The following is a 24,394-nucleotide window of genomic DNA, read 5'->3' as shown; positions in this document are numbered from 1 at the left end:
GTTAGGGTTTGGGATTAGGGTTAGGGTTTGGGATTAGGTTTGGGATTAGGGTTAGGGTTTGGGATTAGATTTAGGGTTTGGAATTAGGTTTAGGGTTTGGGATTAGGGTTAGGGTTTGGGATTAGGTTTAAGGTATTTGTTTGGTCCCCACAAGGATAGTAAAACAAAAGTGTGTGTGTGTGTGTGCGTGCTCATTGACTACATAGAGAAAGGGGTCAAGCTGAGAGGTTAGAGGTCAAGGCTAGCAGGACCAGGGCCCTAATAGGTCTGAAATGATACACTATTCCCTCAGATTTGACCAGGGCCAATGGGTAGAGACATATGGCAAAAGTAGTGCCCTATATAGGGGATAGTGTGCTATTTGGGATGTACCCTATGAGTATGTGGATGTGTCATAAAGTATTCATACCTCTTGACCTATTCCACATTGTTTTGTGTTACAGCTTGAATTCAAAATGGATTAAATGGATTTTTTTCTCTCTCACCCATCTACACATAATACCCCAAAATGAAAACATGCCATTTATTGAAAATGAAATACAGAAATATATCATTTTCATAAGTATTCACACCCTTGAGTCAATACTTTGTAGAAGCACCTTTGGCAGCGATTACAGCTGTGAGTCTTTCTGGGTAAGTCTTTAAGAGCTTCCCACACCTGGATTGTGCAACATTTGCCCATTATTCTTTTTAAGAAATGTCAAACTCTGTCAAATTGGTTGTTGATCATTGCTAGACAGCCATTTTCAGGTCTTGCCATAGATTTTCAAGCAGATTTAAGTCAAAACTGTAACTAGGCCACTCAGGAACATTCACAATCTTCTTGGTGAGCAACTCCAGTGTAGATTCGGCCTTGTGTTTTAGGTTATTGTCCTGCTGAAAGGTGAATTCATCTCCCAGTGTCTGGTGGAAAGCAGACTGAACCAGGTTTTACTCTAGGATTGTTCCTGTTTATTTTTTATCCTGAAAAACTACCCAGTCCTTAACGATGACAAGCATACCCATAACATGATGCAGCACCACTATGCCTGAAAATATGGAGAGTGGTACTCAGTATTGGATTTGTCCCAAACATAACACCTTCCATTCAGGCCATAAATGTATTGCTTTGCCAAATTTTTTGCAGTATTACTTTAGTGCCTTGTTGCAAACGGGATACATGTTTAGAAATATTTTTAATTCTGTACAGGCTTCCTTCTTTTCACTCTGTCATTTAGGTTAGTATTGTGGAGTAACTACAATGTTGTTGACCCATCCTCAGTTTTCTCCTATCACAGCCATTAAACTCTGTAACTGTTTTAAAGTCACCATTGGCCTCATGGTGAAATCCCTGAGCAGGTTCCTTCCTCTCCGGCAACTGAGTTAGGAAGGACATCTGTATCTTTGTAGTGACTGTGTCACGATCGTTGACAGATGAAGCGGACCAAGGCGCAGCGTGATAAGCGTACATTCTTTATTGAGTACACACACGAACCAAAACAATAAACCAAACGATACGTGAAGTCCTAGGTTATACACAAAACCTTACGGAACAAGATCCCACAAAACTAACATGCCAAAAGGCTGCCTAAGTATGGTCCCCAATCAGAGACAACGAGCTACAGCTGTCTCTGATTGGGAACCACCCTGGCCAACATAGATATAAACGATCTAGAACGAAAAACATAGAAAACTAAACAATGAAAATCCACACCCTGGCTCAACATTTAAGAGTCCCCAGAGCCAGGGCGTGACAGTACCCCCCCCCCCCCCCTACCCAAAGGCGCGGACTGCGACCGCGCCAGCCGGGTGGGCATTCCGCATCTGAGGCGGATCCGGCTCCGGGCGTGACCACCACTCTCTCTCTACCCCCCCGTAGTGCCCCTGGTCTGGTCTGGCCCCGCTGGGCCGGACCGGGCTGGCGACGCGCACCACTGGCTTGGTGCGGGGAGCAGGAACGGGCCGGACCGGGCTGACGACGCGCACCACTGGCTTGGTGCGGGGAGCAGGAACGGGCCGGACCGGGCTGACGACGCGCACCACTGGCTTGGTGCGGGGAGCAGGAACGGGCCGGACCGGGCTGACGACGCGCACCACTGGCTTGGTGCGGGGAGCAGGAACGGGCCGGACCGGGCTGACGACGCGCACCACTGACTTGGTGCGGGGAGCAGGAACAGGCCGGACCGGGCTGGCGACGTGCACCACAGGCTTGGTGCGAGGGACAGGAACAGGCCGGACCGGGCTGGCGACGCGCACCACAGGCTTGGTGCGAGGGACAGGAACAGGCCGGACCGGGCTGACGACGCGCACCACAGACTTGGTGCGAGGGACAGGAACAGGCCAGACCGGGCTGACGACGCGCACCACAGGCTTGGTGCGAGGGACAGGAACAGGCCGGGCTGGACTGTGGAGACGGACTGGAGGTCTGGAGCGGAGAGCTGACACAACCCGTCCTGGCTGAATGCCTATTTCCACACAATCTGTGTGAGGCATCAGCACAGGACGTACAGGGCTGTGCACTCGTACTGGCACTACAGCACGTGGCACTGGCGCAGGATATCCGGGACCGAGGAGGGGTACTGGAGGCCACGAGCGTTGAGCCGGCACACTCCGTCCTGGCTGCATGCCCACCTTAGCACGACACGTGCGTGGTGCTAGCACAGGACGTACAGGACTGTGCCGGAACACTCGCGGCACAGTACGTGGCTCCGCATAACACGGAACCTGCCCAGTCTCATGCTGCCTAGCCTGAGTACGGGGAGTTGGCTCTGCTCTACCTCTAGGCTCCGCCAACCACCCTTCCAGCCCCCCAAACCTGATGGCCTCCTCTCCTAGTCCGCCGATTCGCCCTGTAGCTGCCTCCAGCAGCCCCGTCGTCCACGGCGTGTGCCCCCCAAAAAAATTACTTGGGGTTGCCTCTCGCGTGTCCGTCGTCGGTTGGCGCCGTTTCTCCTCTCCTGCCTGGGCATTACTTTTTGCCCATGGCCCTCTTCCCGCGAATATGTCCTCCCATGACCACCATTCGCCCACCTGGGACATCGCCAACTTCTCCTCCTGGGCACGCTGCTTGGTCCTCTGGTGGTGGGATCTTCTGTCACGATCGTTGACAGATGAAGCGGACCAAGGCGCAGCGTGATAAGCGTACATTCTTTATTGAGTACACACACGAACCAAAACAATAAACCAAACGATACGTGAAGTCCTAGGTTATACACAAAACCTTACGGAACAAGATCCCACAAAACTAACATGCCAAAAGGCTGCCTAAGTATGGTCCCCAATCAGAGACAACGAGCTACAGCTGTCTCTGATTGGGAACCACCCTGGCCAACATAGATATAAACGATCTAGAACGAAAAACATAGAAAACTAAACAATGAAAATCCACACCCTGGCTCAACATTTAAGAGTCCCCAGAGCCAGGGCGTGACAGACTGGGTGTATTGATACAGTATTGATAAGTGTAATTAATAACTTCACCATGTTCAAAGGGATATTCAATGTCTGCTTTTTATTTTATTTTAGGTGCCCTTCTTTGTGAGGCATTGGAAAACCTCCCTGGTCTTTGTGGTTGAATCTGTGTTTGAAATTCCCTGCTCGACTGAGGGACCTTACATAAAATTGTATGTGTGGGGTACAGAGATGAGGTAGTCGTTCAAAAATCATGTTAAACACTGGTATTGCACACAGTGTGATTCCATACAAGTTATGTGACTTGTTAAGCACGTTCTTACTCCTGAACTTATTTAGGATTGCTATAACAAAGGGGTTGGATACTTACTGACTCAAGACATTTAAAAAAAAAAATTTAAACTAACTGTAAGTTGCTCTGGATAAGAGCGTCTGCTAAATGACTGAAATGTTAAAAAATTCATTTGGAAAAACATATTTCCGCTTTGACATTACGGGGTGTTGTGTGTGGGCAAGTGACAACATCTCAATTTAATCCATTTTCAATTCAGACTGTAACACAAGGTGTGTGAATACTTTCTGAAGGCCCTGCATACCTGTATGTTTCTGGTAGGTGATATGTACCATGCTGGGCTGAAGAATACATTTTCTCTATTTAGTCCCTGTTCTAATCACATCCATGGAAATGAACACACGTGTGTGTGTGTGTGTGTGTGTGTGACTGTGTGTGTGTGTGTGTGTGTGTGTGTGTGTGTCTGTGTGTGTGTGTGTCTGAGTCTGTGTGTGTGTGTGTGTGTGTCTGTGTGTGTGTGTCTCTGTGTGTGTCTGTCTGTCTGTCTGTCTGTGTGTGTGTGTCTGTGTGTGTCTGTGTGTGTGTCTGAGTCTGTGTGTGTGTGTGTGTGTCTGTGAGTGTGTCTGTGTGTGTGTGTCTCTGTGTGTGTGTGTGTGTGTGTGTGTCTGTCTGTCTGTCTGTGTGTGTCTGAGTCTGTGTGTGTGTGTGTGTGTCTGTGAGTGTGTCTGTGTGTGTGTGTGTGTGTGTCTGTGAGTGTGTCTGAGTCTGTGTGTGTGTGTGTGTGTGTCTGTGAGTGTGTCTGTGTGTGTGTGTCTCTGTGTGTGTGTGTGTGTGTGTCTGTCTGTCTGTCTGTGTGTGTCTGTGTGTGTGTGTGTGTGTGTTCTGTAGTACTTGGGCCAGCTGATGTCAGTACCTGGCTACCTGAACCCCTCCAGTAGAACAGAGGTGTTACAGCTCATCGACAATGCCAGGGTAAGCTTTGCTTTCTAAAAGACAATCATTTTTAAGTCCGTACTTTACTCACACAGAAAAAGGTTAGTTAAAAATGGGTCCTTTTGTATAAAGCCTCTGATACCTTTATTTGATGTTACAGTAAAAAACATCTGAAAGCACTGTGTTCATACTAGGGCTGACCCCATTTAGTCGACTGGTCCATTGTTTGGTCGATAGGCTGTTGGTCGACCGAGATTTTCTTTTGTCGAGCAGTTGCAAATAGATTTTCTTTTCATGGTGCACAAGACGCCTGTCTGATTCTCAGTGGACCACAGGGACAGTCCATCACTCTTAAGACGTGTGATACTGAAATTAATACAGTAATATGGTTTATATTATGTCAAAAATAATGGTGCAACAATATTTTATAACATGCGCTTTCTCCCACGTTGGATAGCGGTAGCAGTCCGCGATTCTGAAACGTAATCTTCAGTGCGCCGTTGAATTGGCGCCTTTCCCTATGTTGCTATTTGCATAATAGCAAAGTTAACCAGCAATATTGGTGTTGAGAAAATTGAGGAGAGGTCTGTAATCTATAGCGTAACTGTTAAATGGCTTTTTTAAATCATCCTTATATATCTACAGAAATTAGACAGATCCTGCTTCTTCTGTTGCATGTTTGAGTGTTTTGTTTAATGAGCACCGAGCCTCACGCAACCCACAAAATGTTGAATAAAGCAATTTAACAAATTCGGCTGTTTTACATCTTTGCTATACTGTAATAAAGGCTTTACAAAAAAAAAAATATATATCTATATTTGTTAGAACAGACTCTCTGGTATTACGTATAATTTATTTAATGTTTACACTGTTCCAAACGGGCAGAAAAATTATATGGTATCTAACAGCACCTGTCTGTCACACATAATATGCAGGCAGCTCTAGCTCCTATACCCTCCTTTATCTATCTCCTTATTGTTATTACAATTATTGTTATGATCATTATAATTCAATATATATATATATATATATATATATATATAGAGAGAGATTTTATTGGTCGGGACAGGACTAAAACATTAAGTTGTTAGAGATAGGAGAGTCATGGGATATATTGTACCTCTGATATATTCGATTTGCCATGAAGTATGTTACAAACAAACAAATGTTAGGCATAAATGCAAGGTTGTCAGATAAGTTAACGTTAGAATCATGGGATATATTGTGTTGCCATGGAAACAACATCGATGAAACTGCAATGTCATTTCCTGGTCATTACCCAGAAGTCCCACCAGTTGGCGGGTCAGCTGACGTCTGAGCAGGATGCAGTGGTTAGTCTGTCTGCGTACAACGTGAAGCTGGTGTGGCGGGACGGAGAGGACATCATCCTGCGTGTTCCCATCCACGACATCGCTGCCGTGTCGTACATACGAGACGACTCACTACACCTGGTGGTGCTCAAAACAGGTAAATACCTCACTACACCTGGTGGTGCTCAAAACAGGTAAATAAATCACTGCACCTAGTGGTGCTCAAAACAGGTAAATACCTCACTACACCTGGTGGTGCTCAAAACAGGTAAATACCTCACTACACCTGGTGGTGCTCAAAACAGGTAAATACCTCACTACACCTGGTGGTGCTCAAAACAGGTAAATAAATCACTGCACCTAGTGGTGCTCAAAACAGGTAAATACCTCACTAAACCTGGTGGTGCTCAAAACAGGTAAATAAATCACTGCACCTGGTGGTGCTCAAAACAGGTAAATACCTCACTACACCTGGTGGTGCTCAAAACAGGTAAATAAATCACTGCACCTGGTGGTGCTCAAAACAGGTAAATACCTCACTACACATTTTACATTTACATTTTAGTCATTTAGCAGACGCTCTTATCCAGAGCGACTTACAGTTAGTGAATACATATCTTTTTTATACTGGCCCCCGTGGGAATCGAACCCACAACTCTGGCGTTGCAAACGCCATGCTCTATCAACTGAGCTACATCCCTGCCGGCCATTCCCTCCCCTACCCTGGACGACGCTGGGCCAATTGTGCGCCGCCCCATGGGTCTCCCGGTCACGGCCGGCTACGACAGAGCCTGGATTCGAACCAGGATCTCTAGTGGCACAGCTAGCACTGCGATGTAGTGCCTTAGACCACTGGGCCACTCAGGAGACTATTTATTTACCTGGTGGTGCTCAAAACAGGTAAATACCTCACTACACCTGGTGGTGCTCAAAACAGGTAAATAAATCACTGCACCTAGTGGTGCTCAAAACAGGTAAATACCTCACTACACCTGGTGGTGCTCAAAACAGGTAAATACCTCACTACACCTGGTGGTGCTCAAAACAGGTAAATACCTCACTACACCTGGTGGTGCTCAAAACAGGTAGATGCGTAGATACCCGGTGGGGAACCGTCACAGCCTTGTAGGCCTTCAGAGAAGGATTTATACAAATGTATATCTTTTTTTAAATAAAATTTCGTTTTAATTTCTATTTCATCTTTACAATAATTCTGATTTCATCTCTTCAGTTTGTGTTGGAAAGAGAAGGGTTAATACTGAATAGAAAAATATATCCAATCAGGATATTCTTTGGTGGTGTCCGGGTAGAAAAATCTAGCTAGCTCAGCCAGCCATTGGCTAGGCCTTCAGAAGCTGGACAAAAGGCCTCTGCCATTCAACTGTATTAGAGCAGAATGTTGGAGTGACAGTGGAATGAACCAATCACATTTTGACTTGCAATGGGTGGGACTATTTAAAATTTAAAAATAGTTGTGTCTAGGCCTTCTTGAAGACGCAAGAGGTCATTAATTAATAATACAGAATAACAGGCTGATAATCAGCCAATACAGTAGGTGGTGGCAATACACTAATAGGTTGTAGTCTGCCATAAAACCTTAAAGAAGAAAAATACAAATAATCAGTGTCGCAAGCAGTAGTTTACCCACGCTAACGCTAGGAATGTTAGCTAGCTTGTGTTGTAGTAGTGTGATAATGTTACCTAGCTTGATGTGACACTGTTGTCGCTATTGGTGAATGTGTGATAGTGGTGTTGGCTACCATAAGTTGTGAGAACAGTGCATTATTTTATGCTGTTTGTCATGTTATGGCCAATGCCGGTTCTGTCTCTGAAGCGCGGCCAGGCCTGTTTGATTCATTCATAATGTAATCAAAAAGTATTGCTCCTCCTTCACTAGAACTAGAATGCTCCGACTACAGAAGTGATGCTATGTTTTCTGTTATTTCCTATAAAAATAATTTGGGGGATACAACGTATTGGAAGAGTTTTGGTCCCTCTGAAAGCCTAGGTCCTATAGTCACAGTTCGCCACTGTAGATACCTGACTACATCTGGTGGTGCTCAAAACCGGTAGATACCTCACTACACCTGGTGGTGCTCAAAACCAGTAGATACCTCACTACACCTGGTGGTGCTCAAAACCGGTAGATACCTCACTACACCTGGTGGTGCTCAAAACCGGTAGATACCTCACTACACCTGGTGGTGCTCAAAACCGGTAGATACCTCACTACACCTGGTGGTGCTCAAAACCAGTAGATACCTCACTACACCTGGTGGTGCTCAAAACCAGTAGATACCTCACTATACCTGGTGGTGGTCAAAATAGGTACAGTGCCTTCAGAAAGTATTCACAGCCGTTGACTTTTTCCACATTTTGTTGTTACAGCCTGAATTGTTTTGTGTTACTGGCCTACACACCAATACCCCATAATGTCAAAGTGGAATTATGTTTTTAGAAATGTGTACAAATTAATAAAAAATTAAAAGCTGAAATGTCTTGAGGATTCAACCCCTTTGTTATGGCAAGCCTAAATAAATTCAGGAGTAAAAACTTGCTTAATAAGTTGCATGGACTCACTCTGTGTGCAATAATAGTGTTTAACATGATTTTTGAATGACTACATCATCTCTGTACCCCACACATACAATTATCTGTAAGGTCCCTCAGTCGAGCAGTGAATTTCAAACACAGATTCAACCACAAAGACCAGGGGGGTTTTCCAATGCCTCACAAAGAATGGCACCTATTGGTAGATGGGTAAAAATAAGAAAAGCAGACATTGAATATCACTTTGAACATGATGATGTTATTAATTACACTTAGGATGGGTGTATTAATACACCCAGTCACTACAAAGATACAGGCATCCTTCCTAACTCAGTTGCCGGAGAGGAAGGAAACCACTCAGGGATTTCACCATGAGGGCAATGATGACTTTAAAACAGTTACAGAGTTTAATGGCTGTGATAGGAGAAAACTGAGGATGGATCAACAACATTGTAGTTACTCCACAATACTAACCTAATTGACAGAGTGAAAAGAAGGAAGCCTGTACAGAATAAATATATTCCAAAACATGCATCCGGTTTGTAATAAGGCACCAAAGTAAAACTGCAAAAAATATGGCAAAGAAATGTACTTTGTCCTGAATACAAAGCATTATGTTTGGGGCAAATCCAACACATCACTGAGCATATTTTCAAGCATGGTGGTGGCTGCATCATGTTATGGGTATGCTTGTCATCGGCAAGGACTAGGGAGTTTTGGGGGGGGGGATAAAAAGAAACGGAATAGAGCTAAGCACAGGCAAGATCCTAGAGGAAAACCTGGTTCAGTCTGCTTTCCACCAGACACTGGGAGACAAATTCACCTTTCAGCAGGACAATAACCTAAAACACAAGGCCAAATCTACACTGGTGTTGCTTAAAAAGACAACAATTAATGTTCCTCAGTGGCCTAGTTACAGTTTTTTATTTAAATCGGCATGAAACTCTATGTCAAGATTTGAAAATGGCGGTCTAGCAATGATCAACAACAAACTTGAAAGAGTTTGAAGAAATGTTTAAAGAATAATTGGCAAATATTGTACAATCCTGGTGTGCAAAGCTCTTAGAGACTTACCAAGAAAGACTCACAGCTGTAATCGCTTCCAAAGGTCCTAGAGGAGAACCAGACACTGGGAGACAAATTCACCTTTCAGCAGGACAATAACCTAAAACACAAGGCCAAATCTACACTGGAGTTGCTTACCAAGACGACGTTGAATGTTCCTGAGGGACCGTTACAATTTTTACTTAAATTGGCTTGAAAATCCATGGCAAGGCTTCAAAATGGTTGTCTAGTAATGATCAATAACCAACGTAACAGAGCTTGAGGAATAAAAAATAAAAAAGTGCAAATATTGTACAATCCAGGTGTGCTCAGCTGTAGCTCAGCTGGTAGAGCACGGCGCTTGTAACGCCAAGGTAGTGGGTTCGATCCCCGGGACCACCCATACACAAAAAATGTATGCACGTATGACTGTAAGTCGCTTTGGATAAAAGCGTCTGCTAAATGGCATATTATTATTATTGCAAAGCTCTGGATAAGAGCGTCTGCTAAATGACTAAAATGTAAAAGAGATATTTCTGTATTTCATTTTCAATATATTAGCAAAATGTTCAAAAAATATGTTTTCACTTTGTCATTATGGGGTATCAATTTTGAATTCAGGCTGTAACACAACAAAATGTGTAATAAGTCAATGGGTGTGAATACTGTCTGTAGTGAATACTGTCTGTAGTGAATACTGTCTGTAGTGAATACTGTCTGTAGTGAATACTGTCTGTAGTGAATACTGTCTGTAGTGAATACTGTCTGAATGCACTGTAGCCTCCTCACTTCACTACACCATGTCGCTCTGGATACGAGCGAGCGTTTGCTAAATGTTAATGTGCTCTGTATGTTGTGTTCTCCAGCCCAGGAGGCTGTCCCAACACCTGTCCAATACACACACACACACACACACACACACACACACACACACACACACACACACACACACACACACACACACACATCAAATCGAGCTTTATTTATACAGCACATTTCACACAGGGAATGCAACGCAATGTTCTTCATAGGAAAAAAAAACAATACCAAAACAAATGAAAATAAAAGCTGAAATTTACAACATAAAATAAAAACAAAAGAATAACAAAAACTGAACAACTAAAGAGGAAAAGCGAAGCTAAAAATATGCTTTTTATAAGACCTCTTTTAAATATGTCCACAGTTTCGTCCCCCCTCAGGTTCTCTGGCAGGCTGGGGGCATAGTTACTAACGGCTGCCTCTCCATGCCTCTTGGTCCTGGGCTTTGGGATAGTTAAAAGGCCAGTGCCAGAGGACCTGAGGGACCTACTGGGTTCATAACTTAAAAGCATATCTGACATGTACTGGGGTGCAGAATCGTGGATTCTTTTAAAAAAACGAATAGAAGAATCTTAAAATGTATTCTAAAACTAACAGGCAGCCAGTGCAGAGACCTTAAAACCGGTGTAATGTGTGCTCTCCGTCTGGTCTTGGTCAGTACCCGTGCTGCAGCATTCTGGTTGTTTTGCAGTTGACCAATGGCTTTCTTGGGTAGACCAGACAGGAGAGCATTACAGTAGTCAAGCCTGCTTGTAATAAAAGCCTGGATGAGTCTCTCTGTATCAGCCTGAGATAGAAACGGCCGCACCTTGGCAATGTACCTCAGGTGGTAAAAAGCTATGTTGGTGACATTTCTAATGTGTGATTCAAAATTGAGTTCAGAATCTAAAATAACACCTGGTTTTTTTTACCTGGTGTTTTTATCTTTATTGTATCTTTATCTTTATTAAGTACCTCGGTCTTGTCTTGATTTAGCTGGAGGAAGTTCTGAGCCAAATAGTGTGCCCCCTACTGCTGGTCAGGTGTATTTATTTGAATAATAATATGCCATTTAGCAGACGCTTTTATCCAAAGCGACTTAGTCATTCGTGCATACATTTTTGTGTATGGGTGGTCCCGGGGATCGAACCCACTACCTTGGCGTTACAAGCGCCGTGCTCTACCAGCTGAGCTACAGAGGACCACATGAATGATAGGTATGCTGTGCAATTAATAGATTTGTTTTTTAATGTGAAATTAATATGGTTGATTTTTTTAAGGTTAGGGGAAAAGTGCAGTGAATAGTGCCACTTTTTTTAGGACGTCGATATAAATGAATGTATTTATGGTTTGTCATTTTGTCTTGCCTTTTAATCATTATATGTGTTATTGTTTTTACCATCGAGGACCACTTTGGAAACAAGCGTTTTAATTAATAATTTCAAGTGATATCCTCTGGGTCCACATTGTACATTTTGTTGTATATGTCTGTTACCCAAAATAAATTCAATTAAACTAATACAGTCTAATAATTTATCCGTGGAGCCAAAATTCCTCTGGTGACACAGAAATGTAAAGTTGTGTATCATCTGCGTAGCAGTGAAAATCAATGCTGTGTTTTCTAATAACGCTGCCAAGCGGTAACATATATAAACTGAACAGTACCAGACCCAAAATTGAACCTTGTGGAACGCCACGTGATATGTATTTTCTCTTCAGTTATGTTCACCAAGGGTGACAAACTCTCGACCGGTTAAATAGGTCCTAAACCAATTTAGAACTGGACAGGAGAGTCCAACCCACCTCTCCAGTCTGTCCAGAAGGACATCATGGTCAACAGAGGCCAACCCACCTCTCCAGTCTGTCCAGAAGGAGATCATAGTCAACAGAGGCCAACCACCTCTCCAGTCTGTCCAGAAGGACATCATGGTCAACAGAGGCCAACCCACCTCTCCAGTCTGTCCAGAAGGACATCATGGTCAACAGAGGCCAACCCACCTCTCCAGTCTGTCCAGAAGGACATCATGGCCAACAGAGGCCAACCACCTCTCCAGTCTGTCCAGAAGGACATCATGGTCAACAGAGGCCAACCACCTCTCCAGTCTGTCCAGAAGGACATCATGGTCAACAGAGGCCAACCCACCTCTCCAGTCTGTCCAGAAGGACATCATGGTCAACAGAGGCCAACCACCTCTCCAGTCTGTCCAGAAGGACATCATGGTCAACAGAGGCCAACCACCTCTCCAGTCTGTCCAGAAGGACATCATGGTCAACAGAGGCCAACCCACCTCTCCAGTCTGTCCAGAAGGACATCATGGTCAACAGAGGCCAACCCACCTCTCCAGTCTGTCCAGAAGGACATCATGGCCAACAGAGGCCAACCACCTCTCCAGTCTGTCCAGAAGGACATCATGGTCAACAGAGGCCAACCACCTCTCCAGTCTGTCCAGAAGGACATCATGGTCAACAGAGGCCAACCCACCTCTCCAGTCTGTCCAGAAGGACATCATGGTCAACAGAGGCCAACCACCTCTCCAGTCTGTCCAGAAGGACATCATGGTCAACAGAGGCCAACCACCTCTCCAGTCTGTCCAGAAGGACATCATGGTCAACAGAGGCCAACCACCTCTCCAGTCTGTCCAGAAGGACATCATGGTCAACAGAGGCCAACCCACCTCTCCAGTCTGTCCAGAAGGACATCATGGTCAACAGAGGCCAACCCACCTCTCCAGTCTGTCCAGAAGGACATCATGGTCAACAGTGTCAAATGCAGCACTTAAATCCAAGAGTACAAGGACAGAGAGCTGTTTGGCATCTGTGTTGGCTCTAAGATCATTTACCACTTTACAGTTTTTTTTACAATCACTTCACAAAACTCAAAACGGTCATCACTTGTAACACAGGCTGTCCAATGTTCAAAACATTGCATTGTGCATTCATATCTTTAAAGAAATCTTGCACTTGCACAATCATTGGTTCAAAAAACAAATGTATTGTGAAATACCAATGAAACGTTAATTTAGATCACCCACACACAAGCAACCGATAGTTTCACTGTGTCATTGTTTGTAGAGTCATTAAATATTGTAGTACAAAATAGGTGATACATGTTTCGTTATGGTACTACATGTAAATACATCCCTGTAAAAGTACTGCAGTAGTAGAGAGAATACTACAGACACAGTGGAATCATTTAACAAAATCTGAAATATATTGATGAAAAACAATACAGTACTGTAAAACATCAAATGCAGTGTTCCTCAACTTGCTTGCTTGTACTGTAAAAAGCAAAACATAGGAGTGATTACTGTACTTCTACATTTTCATCAACTCTGTCTTGTGGATTTGGCCACAGGTTCTCATCTACATCACAATGGATGTTTTCATTAGCCGAACATCTTGGAGAAAAAAACTTCGGGCATGGCGAATCCAGGCCTGACACTGGTCTGCCGTGATGTCATTGCATGCGTCATCCTTGTCTTGGCATAATGTTTAGTGCATGCTGACGACTTACCGGTTCTCATTGCGGAAAGTTCTGATTATTGAGGCCACGGTTGACCTTCTGAGGTTTGGTTGTATCATTGTAGCCGCCTCAGTCATTGTCATGCTATGATTTATGACATGGTCTACAACTATTGCTCGGATTTCAATGGACACTCTTTGCTGTTGCTGCCGCTGTCTTGGTCCGTGGCCTTGTCCTCTACCATGTTCCCCCACACCTCTCAAACGAGGCCCACGACCACCTCTCAGATGGGGTGCTTGTCCCCTGCCATTCCTTTGAAGGTCAGTCAATACAGAACATTTCAAGAACTTTGAAAGTTTCTTCAAGTGCAGTCACAAAAACCATCAAGCGCTATGATGAAACTGGCTCTCATGATTACCGCCACAGGAATGGAAGACCCAGAGTTACCTCTGCTGCAGAGGATAAGTTCATTCGAGTTACCAGCCTCAGAAATTGCAACCCAAATAAATGCTTCACAGAGTTCAAGTAACAGACACATCTCAACATCAACTGTTCAGAGGGGACTGTGTGAATCAGGCCTTCATGGTCGAATTGCTGCAAAGAGACCACTACTAAAGGACACCAATAAGAAGAAGAGACCTGCTTGGGCCAAGAAACATGAGCAATGGACATTAGACCGGTGGAAATGTGTCCTTTGGTCTGGAGTCCAAATTGGAGATTTTTGGTTCCAACCGCTGTGTCTTTGTGAGACGCGGTGTGGGTGAACGGATTATCTCCGCATGTGTATTTCCCACCGTAAAGCATGGAGGAGGAGGTGTTATGGTGTGGGGTTGCTTTGCTGGTAACACTGTCTGTGATTTTATTTAGAATTCAAGGCACACTTAACCAGCATGGCTACCACAGCATTCTGCAGCGATACGCCATCCCATCTGGTTTGGGCTTAGTGGGACTATCATTTGTTTTTCAACAGGACAATGACCCAAAACACACCTCCAGGTTGTGTAAAGGCCACTCTGATAATAACCAGTCCCGTGCTAATGTTTTTAGAGACTTGGGAACCAAGCTGGAGTTACCAGTGTGGCCCTGTCACCTGGACATGTTGAAGCACTGTACTGTCTTCACGACTAGAATAAAAACCTCCAGGCTTCCTTCATAAGTGGCAATTTATTGGGGGGGAAAAATAAAGAATTACAGGGGGCAGTTTGGAGAAAGAAAAAATAATCCCGTCTGAATCGTCCTCTGGAATAATGGACATTCTAGAGTATAACCAATGTTCTCTAGTAATACTAGTCCCGTGCGACTAGGTCTTTGGTCACGTGCACGCGACGCATACATGTGTCACGTAAAGAGAGCAAGGGTTGAGGGAGTAGGGAAGGTTTTTCCTAAATAAATGACGGATTTCGGTAACAGAACTTTTCAGTCAGAAACGGCTGTAATTATGAGGCAGCCACAGCAACACGGAGAGCGCGATAAACGCTTAGAGGTTCTGTGGTGGTCGCTGCAGCAGGGAGGAGAGAGAGACGACGGGTGCTAGTCAGTCACTGTGGTGGTCGCTGCAGCAGGGAGGAGAGAGAGACGACGGGTGCTAGTCAGTCACTGTGGTGGTCGCTGCAGCAGGGAGGAGAGAGAGACGACGGGTGCTAGTCAGTCACTGTGGTGGTCGCTGCAGCAGGGAGGAGAGAGAGACGACGGGTGCTAGTCAGTCACTGTGGTGGTCGCTGCAGCAGGGAGGAGAGAGAGACGACGGGTGCTAGTCAGTCACTGTGGTGGTCGCTGCAGCAGGGAGGAGAGAGAGACGACGGGTGCTAGTCAGTCACTGTGGTGGTCGCTGCAGCAGGGAGGAGAGAGAGACGACGGGTGCTAGTCAGTCACTGTGGTGGTCGCTGCAGCAGGGAGGAGAGGGAGACGACGGGTGCTAGTCAGTCACTGTGATGGTCGCTGCAGCAGGGAGGAGAGAGAGACGACGGGTGCTAGTCAGTCACTGTGGTGGTCGCTGCAGCAGGGAGGAGAGAGAGACGACGGGTGCTAGTCAGTCACTGTGGTGGTCGCTGCAGCAGGGAGGAGAGAGAGACGACGGGTGCTAGTCAGGTTCTGTGGTGGTCGCTGCAGCAGGGAGGAGAGAGAGGCGACGGGTGCTAGTCAGTCACTGTGGTGGTCGCTGCAGCAGGGAGGAGAGAGAGACGACGGGTGCTAGTCAGGTTCTGTGGTGGTCGCTGCAGCAGGGAGGAGAGAGAGACGACGGGTGCTAGTCAGTCACTGTGGTGGTCGCTGCAGCAGGGAGGAGAGAGAGACGACGGGTGCTAGTCAGTCACTCGCTCACTGAGCTCGGCCCGGCACAATCAAATCAATTGCTGGTCAGACTCCCTCTAGTCATTTGTGTGTCTTAATGATTATAATCAAACCATGTGCTTAAAGCATCAGACAAGCTCAGTGCATATAGTTGCTCTTATTAAAACACATAGGGATGTGTCTATATATGGAAAAATAGGTTTTAAAAATCGATTGGTCGAAAGAACAGACCAAGATTTTATTTAGTTAGGGACAGTCCTATTGAGGTCCCAGCTGTGAACGCTGCTCGCAAACCGAGAGTAGACCGAGTGTAGCCAGTACACTATTCTGTTGTGTGTGTGTGTGTGTGTGTGCGCGCGCGCGGACACACACAACTGTTGTGTTCTCTGTGTGTGTATTCTCCAGCCCAGGATGCAGGTGTGTCCCTGTGCCCCAGTACCTGTCCTGACCTGTCTGAGTCCCAGACCCTCAGCTCTCTGGCTGAGAGTGGAGCTGTACTGGTAGAGGTCTGCTGTCTGCTAGTACTGGCTGTGGATAACAAGGTACCGTTGGGGGGGGGGTACCTAGAAGAGTAGCTTTCTGTATGAGCAACAGCTAATGGGCCATCCTAAAAAAACTAAATGTTGTATTCCAGACGGCAGCAGAGGAGCTGTGTCTCATGCTCAGCCAGGTGTTCCAGATAGTTTACACTGAGTCCACCATAGACTTCCTGGACAGGGCCATCTTTGACGGAGCCACCACCCCCACCAGGCACCTCTCCCTCTACAGTGGTGAGGTTCAATTTAAATTCTGCTCTGCTGTTAATACTAGGAGCAGGAATAAATACTGGGATTAGGCTCTGCTGTTAATACTAGGAGCAGGAATAAATACTGGGATTAGGCTCTGCTGTTAATACTAGGAGCAGGAATAAATACTGGGATTAGGCTCTGCTGTTAATACTAGGAGCAGGAATAAATACTGGGATTAGGCTCTGCTGTTAATACTAGGAGCAGGAATAAATACAGTGGGGGGGGGGGGGGGGGGATTAGGCTCTGCTGTTAATACTAGGAGCAGGAATAAATACTGGGATTAGGCTCTGCTGTTAATACTAGGAGCAGGAATAAATACTGGGATTAGGCTCTGCTGTTAATACTAGGAGCAGGAATAAATACAGTGTGGGGGGGGGGGGATTAGGCTCTGCTGTTAATACTAGGAGCAGGAATAAATACAGTGGGGGGGGGGGGGGGGGGATTAGGCTCTGCTGTTAATACTAGGAGCAGGAATAAATACAGTGTGGGGGGGGGGGGGATTAGGCTCTGCTGTTAATACTAGGAGCAGGAATAAATACAGTGTGGGGGGGGGGGGGGATTAGGCTCTGCTGTTAATACTAGGAGCAGGAATAAATACAGTGTGGGGGGGGGGGGGGATTAGGCTCTGCTGTTAATACTAGGAGCAGGAATAAATACAGTGTGGGGGTGGGGGATTAGGCTCTGCTGTTAATACTAGGAGCAGGAATAAATACAGTGTGGGGGGGGGGGGGGATTAGGCTCTGCTGTTAATACTAGGAGCAGGAATAAATACAGTGTGGGGGGTGGGGGATTAGGCTCTGCTGTTAATACTAGGAGCAGGAATAAATACAGTGGGGGGGGGGGGGGATTAGGCTCTGCTGTTAATACTAGGAGCAGGAATAAATACAGTGTGGGGGGGGGGGGGGATTAGGCTCTGCTGTTAATAATAGGAGCAGGAATAAATACAGTGTGGGGGGGGGGGATTAGGCTCTGCTGTTTATACTAGGAGCAGGAATAAATACAGTGGGGGGGGGGGGGGATTAGGCTCTGCTGTTAATACTAGGAGCAGGAATAAATACAGTGTGGGGGGGGGGGATTAGGCTCTGCTGTTAATACTAGGAGCAGGAATAAATACAGTGTGGGGGGGGGATTAGGCTCTGCTGTTTATACTAGGAGCAGGAATAAATACAGTGGGGGGGGGGGATTAGGCTCTGCTGTTAATACTAGGAGCAGGAATAAATACAGTGGGGGGGGGGGGGATTAGGCTCTGCTGTTAATACTAGGAGCAGGAATACATACAGTGTGGGGGGGGGGGGATTAGGCTCTGCTGTTAATACTAGGAGCAGGAATAAATACAGTGGGGGGGGGGGGGGATTAGGCTCTGCTGTTAATACTAGGAGCAGGAATAAATACAGTGGGGGGGGGGGGGGGGGATTAGGCTCTGCTGTTAATACTAGGAGCAGGAATAAATACAGTGTGGGGGGGGGGGATTAGGCTCTGCTGTTAATACTAGGAGCAGGAATAAATACAGTGTGGGGGGGGGGGGGGGATTAGGCTCTGCTGTTAATACTAGGAGCAGGAATAAATACAGTGGGGGGGGGGGGGGGGATTAGGCTCTGCTGTTAATACTAGGAGCAGGAATAAATACAGTGTGGGGGGGGGGGATTAGGCTCTGCTGTTAATACTAGGAGCAGGAATAAATACAGTGGGGGGGGATTAGGCTCTGCTGTTAATACTAGGAGCAGGAATAAATACAGTGTGGGGGGGGGGGGGATTAGGCTCTGCTGTTAATACTAGGAGCAGGAATAAATACAGTGTGGGGGGGGGGGGGATTAGGCTCTGCTGTTAATACTAGGAGCAGGAATAAATACAGTGGGGGGGGGGGGGGGATTAGGAGTTAAAAGTGTTGTTTCTTTTTACTTGATTATAACATCAATCTATGTTTTCTCTCTGATTGTGAAGACGACTCTTCAAGCAAGGTGGACGTTAAGGAAGCCTTTGAAGCGGAGGCCAGCACCTTGTACGGAGCTATAGTTCTGTCTGTGTTCTATAGTTAGTTCCAGGGTTATAATGCTATAGTTCTGTCTGTGTTCTATAGTTAGTTCCATGGTTCTAATGCTGTTGTTCTGTGTTGTTTAGGTAGTTCCAGGGTTCTAATGCTGTTGTTCTGTGTTTAGGTAGTTCCAGGGTTCTAATGCTATATAGTTCTGTCTGTGTTCTATAGTTAGTTCCAGGGTTCTAATGCTATAGTTCTGTCTGTGTTCTATAGTTAGTTCCAGGGTTCTAATGCTGTTGTTCTGTGTTGTTTAGGTAGTTCCAGGGTTCTAATGCTATAGTTCTGTCTGTGTTCTATAGTTAGTTCCAGGGTTCTAATGCTGTTCTGTGTTGTTTAGGTAGTTCCAGGGTTCTAATGCTATAGTTCTGTCTGTGTTCTATAGTTAGTTCCAGGGTTCTAATGCTATAGTTCTGTCTGTGTTCTATAGTTAGTTCCAGGGTTATAATGCTATAGTTCTGTCTGTGTTCTATAGTTAGTTCCAGGGTTCTAATGCTATAGTTCTGTCTGTGTTCTATAGTTAGTTCCAGGGTTCTAATGCTGTTGTTCTGTGTTCTATAGTTAGTTCCAGGGTTCTAATGCTATAGTTCTGTCTGTGTTCTAAAGTTAGTTCCAGGGTTCTAATGCTGTTCTGTGTTGTTTAGGTAGTTCCAGGGTTCTAATGCTATAGTTCTGTCTGTGTTCTATAGTTAGTTCCAGGGTTCTAATGCTGTTGTTCTGTGTTGTTTAGGTAGTTCCAGGGTTCTAATGCTATAGTTCTGTCTGTGTTCTATAGTTAGTTCCAGGGTTCTAATGCTGTTGTTCTGTGTTTAGGTAGTTCCAGGGTTCTAATGCTATAGTTCTGTCTGTGTTCTATAGTTAGTTCCAGGGTTCTAATGCTGTTGTTCTGTGTTGTTTAGGTAGTTCCAGGGTTCTAATACTATAGTTCTGTCTGTGTTCTATAGTTAGTTCCAGGGTTCTAATGCTGTTGTTCTGTGTTTAGGTAGTTCCAGGGTTCTAATGCTATAGTTCTGTGTTTAGGTAGTTCCAGGGTTCTAATGCTATAGTTCTGTCTGTGTTCTATAGTTAGTTCCAGGGTTCTAATGCTATAGTTCTGTCTGTGTTCTATAGTTAGTTCCAGGGTTCTAATGCTGTTGTTCTGTGTTTAGGTAGTTCCAGGGTTCTAATGCTATAGTTCTGTCTGTGTTCTATAGTTAGTTCCAGGGTTCTAATGCTGTTGTTCTGTGTTGTTTAGGTAGTTCCAGGGTTCTAATGCTGTTCTGTGTTGTTTAGGTAGTTCCAGGGTTCTAATGCTATAGTTCTGTCTGTGTTCTATAGTTAGTTCCAGGGTTCTAATGCTGTTGTTCTGTGTTGTTTAGGTAGTTCCAGGGTTCTAATGCTATAGTTCTGTCTGTGTTCTATAGTTAGTTCCAGGGTTCTAATGCTGTTGTTCTGTGTTGTTTAGGTAGTTCCAGGGTTCTAATGCTATAGTTCTGTCTGTGTTCTATAGTTAGTTCCAGGGTTCTAATGCTGTTGTTCTGTGTTGTTTAGGTAGTTCCAGGGTTCTAATGCTATAGTTCTGTCTGTGTTCTATAGTTAGTTCCAGGGTTCTAATGCTGTTGTTCTGTGTGTGTTTTCTACAGTTCGTTCCAGGGTTCTCTGGAGGCAGGGGGTAACACTCCGTCCCCCTCCTCCACCCCAGCCTCTCCTCAGACCAAGACAGTCAGCGAGGGAGAGCTGAGTACCACAGCTACAGAGCTGCTGCAAGACTATATGACCACGGTAGGGTGGGTCTGTGTCTCTGTGTGGGTCTGTGTCTCTGGGTGGGTCTGTGTCTCTGGGTGGGTCTGTGTCTCTGGGTGGGTCTGTGTCTCTGGGTGGGTCTGTGTCTGTGTGTCTCTGGGTGGGTCTGTGTCTCTGGGTGGGTATGTGTCTCTGGGTGGGTCTGTGTCTGTGTGTCTCTGGGTGGGTCTGTGTCTTTGGGTGGGTCTGTGTCTCTGTGTGTCTCTGTGGGTCTGTGTCTCTGTGTGTCTCTGGGTGGGTCTGTGTCTCTGTGGGTCTGTGTCTGTGTGTCTCTGGGTGGGTCTGTGTCTCTGTGTGTGTCTGGGTGGGTCTGTGTCTCTGGGTGGGTCTGTGTCTCTGTGTGGGTCTGTGTCTCTGTGTGGGTCTGTGTCTCTGTGTGGGTCTGTGTGGGTCTGTGTGGGTGTGGGTCTGTGTCTCTGTGTGGGTCTGTGTCTCTGTGTGGGTCTTTGTGGGTCTGTGTCTCTGTGTGGGTCTGGGGCTGTGTGTGTATGAGTTTTGGGCTTTGGTCATCCTTTTTTTTAAGCTGCTTTGTTGCATACTCTTTTAGACTACATCATGCAGTACCATATCCTCCAATCAGTGACATTCACCACAATGTCTTCATTCCTCTTCTTCTCTATTAGCTGCGTACCAAGTTGTCCTCTCAGGAGATCCAGCAGTTTGCTACTCTTCTTCATGAGTACCGTAACGGAGCGTCCGTCCATGAGTTCTGTATCAACCTCCGCCTGCTTTACGGGGACAGCAGGAAGTTCCTCCTACTGGGTGAGAACCACTTCCTGGGTCACGGTGTCAAAAGTCACAGGTCAAACCTGGGGGCGTGTTCAGCTCAGCAGCAGGCACCAAACAACTGGACGAAGTGTTTAGAAATGTACCTGTCTGAGCTTGACCGTTTTGTGTTTTGCTACGTTGTGCCTTACTGAACACAACCCTGCTGTTTTTTTTTTTTTAATCTGCCAAACAATCAATGAAAAGACAGTCAGGGTACATGATGGATATAGGAGTATGTTTTGCACACTTTAACTGTGCATTTTCATTGTGGCCCTCCTGTTCTCAATCCTTTCTCTCCTCCCTCCCATGTCTGAAGCCGTTTATCCAAGAGGAGGACAGCCATCACTTTGAGAACTTCCTGTTTAACACATACAATAAATTATACCCTCTCCCCCCCTCCCCCCTCTACCCCTGTCTCTCCTCCTCCTCCTCCTCCTCCCCCTCTCCCTTCCTCTCCTCCTCTCACTCCCAGGCCTGAGGCCCTTCATCCCAGAGGAGGATAGCCATCACTTTGAGAACTTCCTGTTTAACACATACAATAAATTATACCCTCTCCCCCCCTCCCCCCTCTACCCCTGTCTCTCCTCCTCCTCCTCCTCCTCCCCCTCTCCCTTCCTCTCCTCCTCTCACTCCCAGGCCTGAGGCCCTTCATCCCAGAGAAGGACAGCCAGCACTTTGAGAACTTCCTGGAGACCATCGGAGTTAAGGACGGCCGTGGCATCATCACCGACAGCTTCGGACGCTACCGCCGTTCCGCCTCCGACCCAACCACCAATGGGAACGGGGCGGCGGGAGGAGGCAGGTCTGATGAAGGAGATGAGTGGGACCGCATGATCTCTGATATCAGCAACGATATCGAGGCGCTAGGGGTCCGTGTGGAACAAGACTGACCCCTAACCCCTAGACCCTAACCCCTATCCCCAAGGCTGGGCTGCAGCATGGACCAGGAGGGGGGGGGGTTACGCCCTACACCCTAACCCCTACCCCCAAGGCTGGGCTGCAGCATGGACCAGGAGGGGGGGGGGGGTTACGCCCAACACCCTAACCCCTACCCCCAAGGCTGGGCTGCAGGAGGGTCCAGGAACATTCCTAATGGACCACCTGATGGTGACCTGCTGCTTCGCTGTGAGCCACGGTGTAGTTTTGCTCGCTATTCATACTGGTATTTAGGAGCTTCTAACTAAGACTGTGAATAACTGACGATATACTATCATTATTGTCAGCATCTGCTGTCAGTGACCAGGATAACGCTGTAGTCTGGAGTCTCTCGTCACAATCGATCCCGAATGGCACCCTATTTCCTATACGGAGCAGTACTTTTGACCAGTGCTCTATATAGGGGGAATATAGAATCACCAAAGGAGTGCCTGTCTGATCTTGGAATATTAAATATTACATTGCCTGAGGATTGATGTATAGGCCTGTGTTCCTGACTAACATGCCTGAGGATTGATGTAGAGGCATGCTTTACGATCTATCACTTCCTACCAAGGTGTTCTATGTTCTACACTCAGCCTATCACTTCCTACCAAGGTGTTCTATGTTCTACACTCAGCCTATCACTTCCTACCAAGGTGTTCTATGTTCTACACTCAGCCTATCACTTCCTACCAAGGTGTTCTATGTTCTACACTCAGCCTATCACTTCCTACCAAGGTGTTCTATGTTCTACACTCAGCCTATCACTTCCTACCAAGGTGTTCTATGTTCTACACTCAGCCTATCACTTCCTACCAAGGTGTTCTATGTTCTACACTCAGCCTATCACTTCCTACCAAGGTGTTCTATGTTCTACACTCAGCCTATCACTTCCTACCAAGGTGTTCTATGTTCTACACTCAGCCTATCACTTCCTACCAAGGTGTTCTATGTTCTACACTCAGCCTATCACTTCCTACCAAGGTGTTCTATGTTCTACACTCAGCCTATCACTTCCTACCAAGGTGTTCTATGTTCTACACTCAGCCTATCACTTCCTACCAAGGTGTTCTATGTTCTACACTCAGCCTATCACTTCCTACCAAGGTGTTCTATGTTCTACACTCAGCCTATCACTTCCTACCAAGGTGTTCTATGTTTTAAACACTCAGCCTATCACTTCCTACCAAGGTGTTCTATGTTTTACACTCAGCCTATCACTTCCTACCAAGGTGTTCTATGTTCTACACTCAGCCTATCACTTCCTACCAAGGTGTTCTATGTTCTACACTCAGCCTATCACTTCCTACCAAGGTGTTCTATGTTCTACACTCAGCCTATCACTTCCTACCAAGGTGTTCTATGTTTTAAACACTCAGCCTATCACTTCCTACCAAGGTGTTCTATGTTTTACACTCAGCCTATCACTTCCTACCAAGGTGTTCTATGTTCTACACTCAGCCTATCACTTCCTACCAAGGTGTTCTATGTTCTACACTCAGCCTATCACTTCCTACCAAGGTGTTCTATGTTCTACACTCAGCCTATCACTTCCTACCAAGGTGTTCTATGTTCTACACTCAGCCTATCACTTCCTACCAAGGTGTTCTATGTTCTACACTCAGCCTATCACTTCCTACCAAGGTGTTCTATGTTCTACACTCAGCCTATCACTTCCTACCAAGGTGTTCTATGTTCTACACTCAGCCTATCACTTCCTACCAAGGTGTTCTATGTTCTACACTCAGCCTATCACTTCCTACCAAGGTGTTCTATGTTTCACACTCAGCCTATCACTTCCTACCAAGGTGTTCTATGTTCTACACTCAGCCTATCACTTCCTACCAAGGTGTTCTATGTTCTACACTCAGCCTATCACTTCCTACCAAGGTGTTCTATGTTTCACACTCAGCCTATCACTTCCTACCAAGGTGTTCTATGTTCTACACTCAGCCTATCACTTCCTACCAAGGTGTTCTATGTTCTACACTCAGCCTATCACTTCCTACCAAGGTTTACCCTTGTGTCTTATCTCAA

The 24,394-nt window shown here is 46.0% G+C and overlaps 1 protein-coding gene across 2 annotated transcripts in view; it reads left to right on the top strand.

The window, feature by feature from the left end:
- LOC311106650 (cerebral cavernous malformations protein 2 homolog) overlaps positions 1–23,560 on the top strand; it is a 46,818-nt gene extending 23,258 nt beyond the window's left edge. For both annotated transcript variants that reach the window (XM_084149042.1, XM_084149043.1), the window contains exons 3-10: positions 4,571–4,654; positions 5,899–6,082; positions 16,475–16,611; positions 16,704–16,839; positions 18,799–18,856; positions 20,512–20,650; positions 21,295–21,433; positions 22,076–23,560. In XM_084149042.1, the coding sequence (XP_084005168.1) occupies positions 4,571–4,654; positions 5,899–6,082; positions 16,475–16,611; positions 16,704–16,839; positions 18,799–18,856; positions 20,512–20,650; positions 21,295–21,433; positions 22,076–22,329 (1,131 nt within the window). In that variant the 3' untranslated portion in view covers positions 22,330–23,560. The remainder of the gene's footprint in view (positions 1–4,570; positions 4,655–5,898; positions 6,083–16,474; positions 16,612–16,703; positions 16,840–18,798; positions 18,857–20,511; positions 20,651–21,294; positions 21,434–22,075) is intronic.
- The last annotated feature ends 834 nt before the right edge of the window (positions 23,561–24,394 follow it).

Source organism: Coregonus lavaretus (genome assembly GCF_964263955.1).
Source record: "Coregonus lavaretus genome assembly, chromosome: 31".
NCBI classification, from domain to species: Eukaryota; Metazoa; Chordata; class Actinopteri; order Salmoniformes; family Salmonidae; genus Coregonus; species Coregonus lavaretus.
The sequence above is the reverse complement of the archived record's forward strand: the minus strand, read 5'-3'. Positions and strand labels throughout refer to the sequence as shown.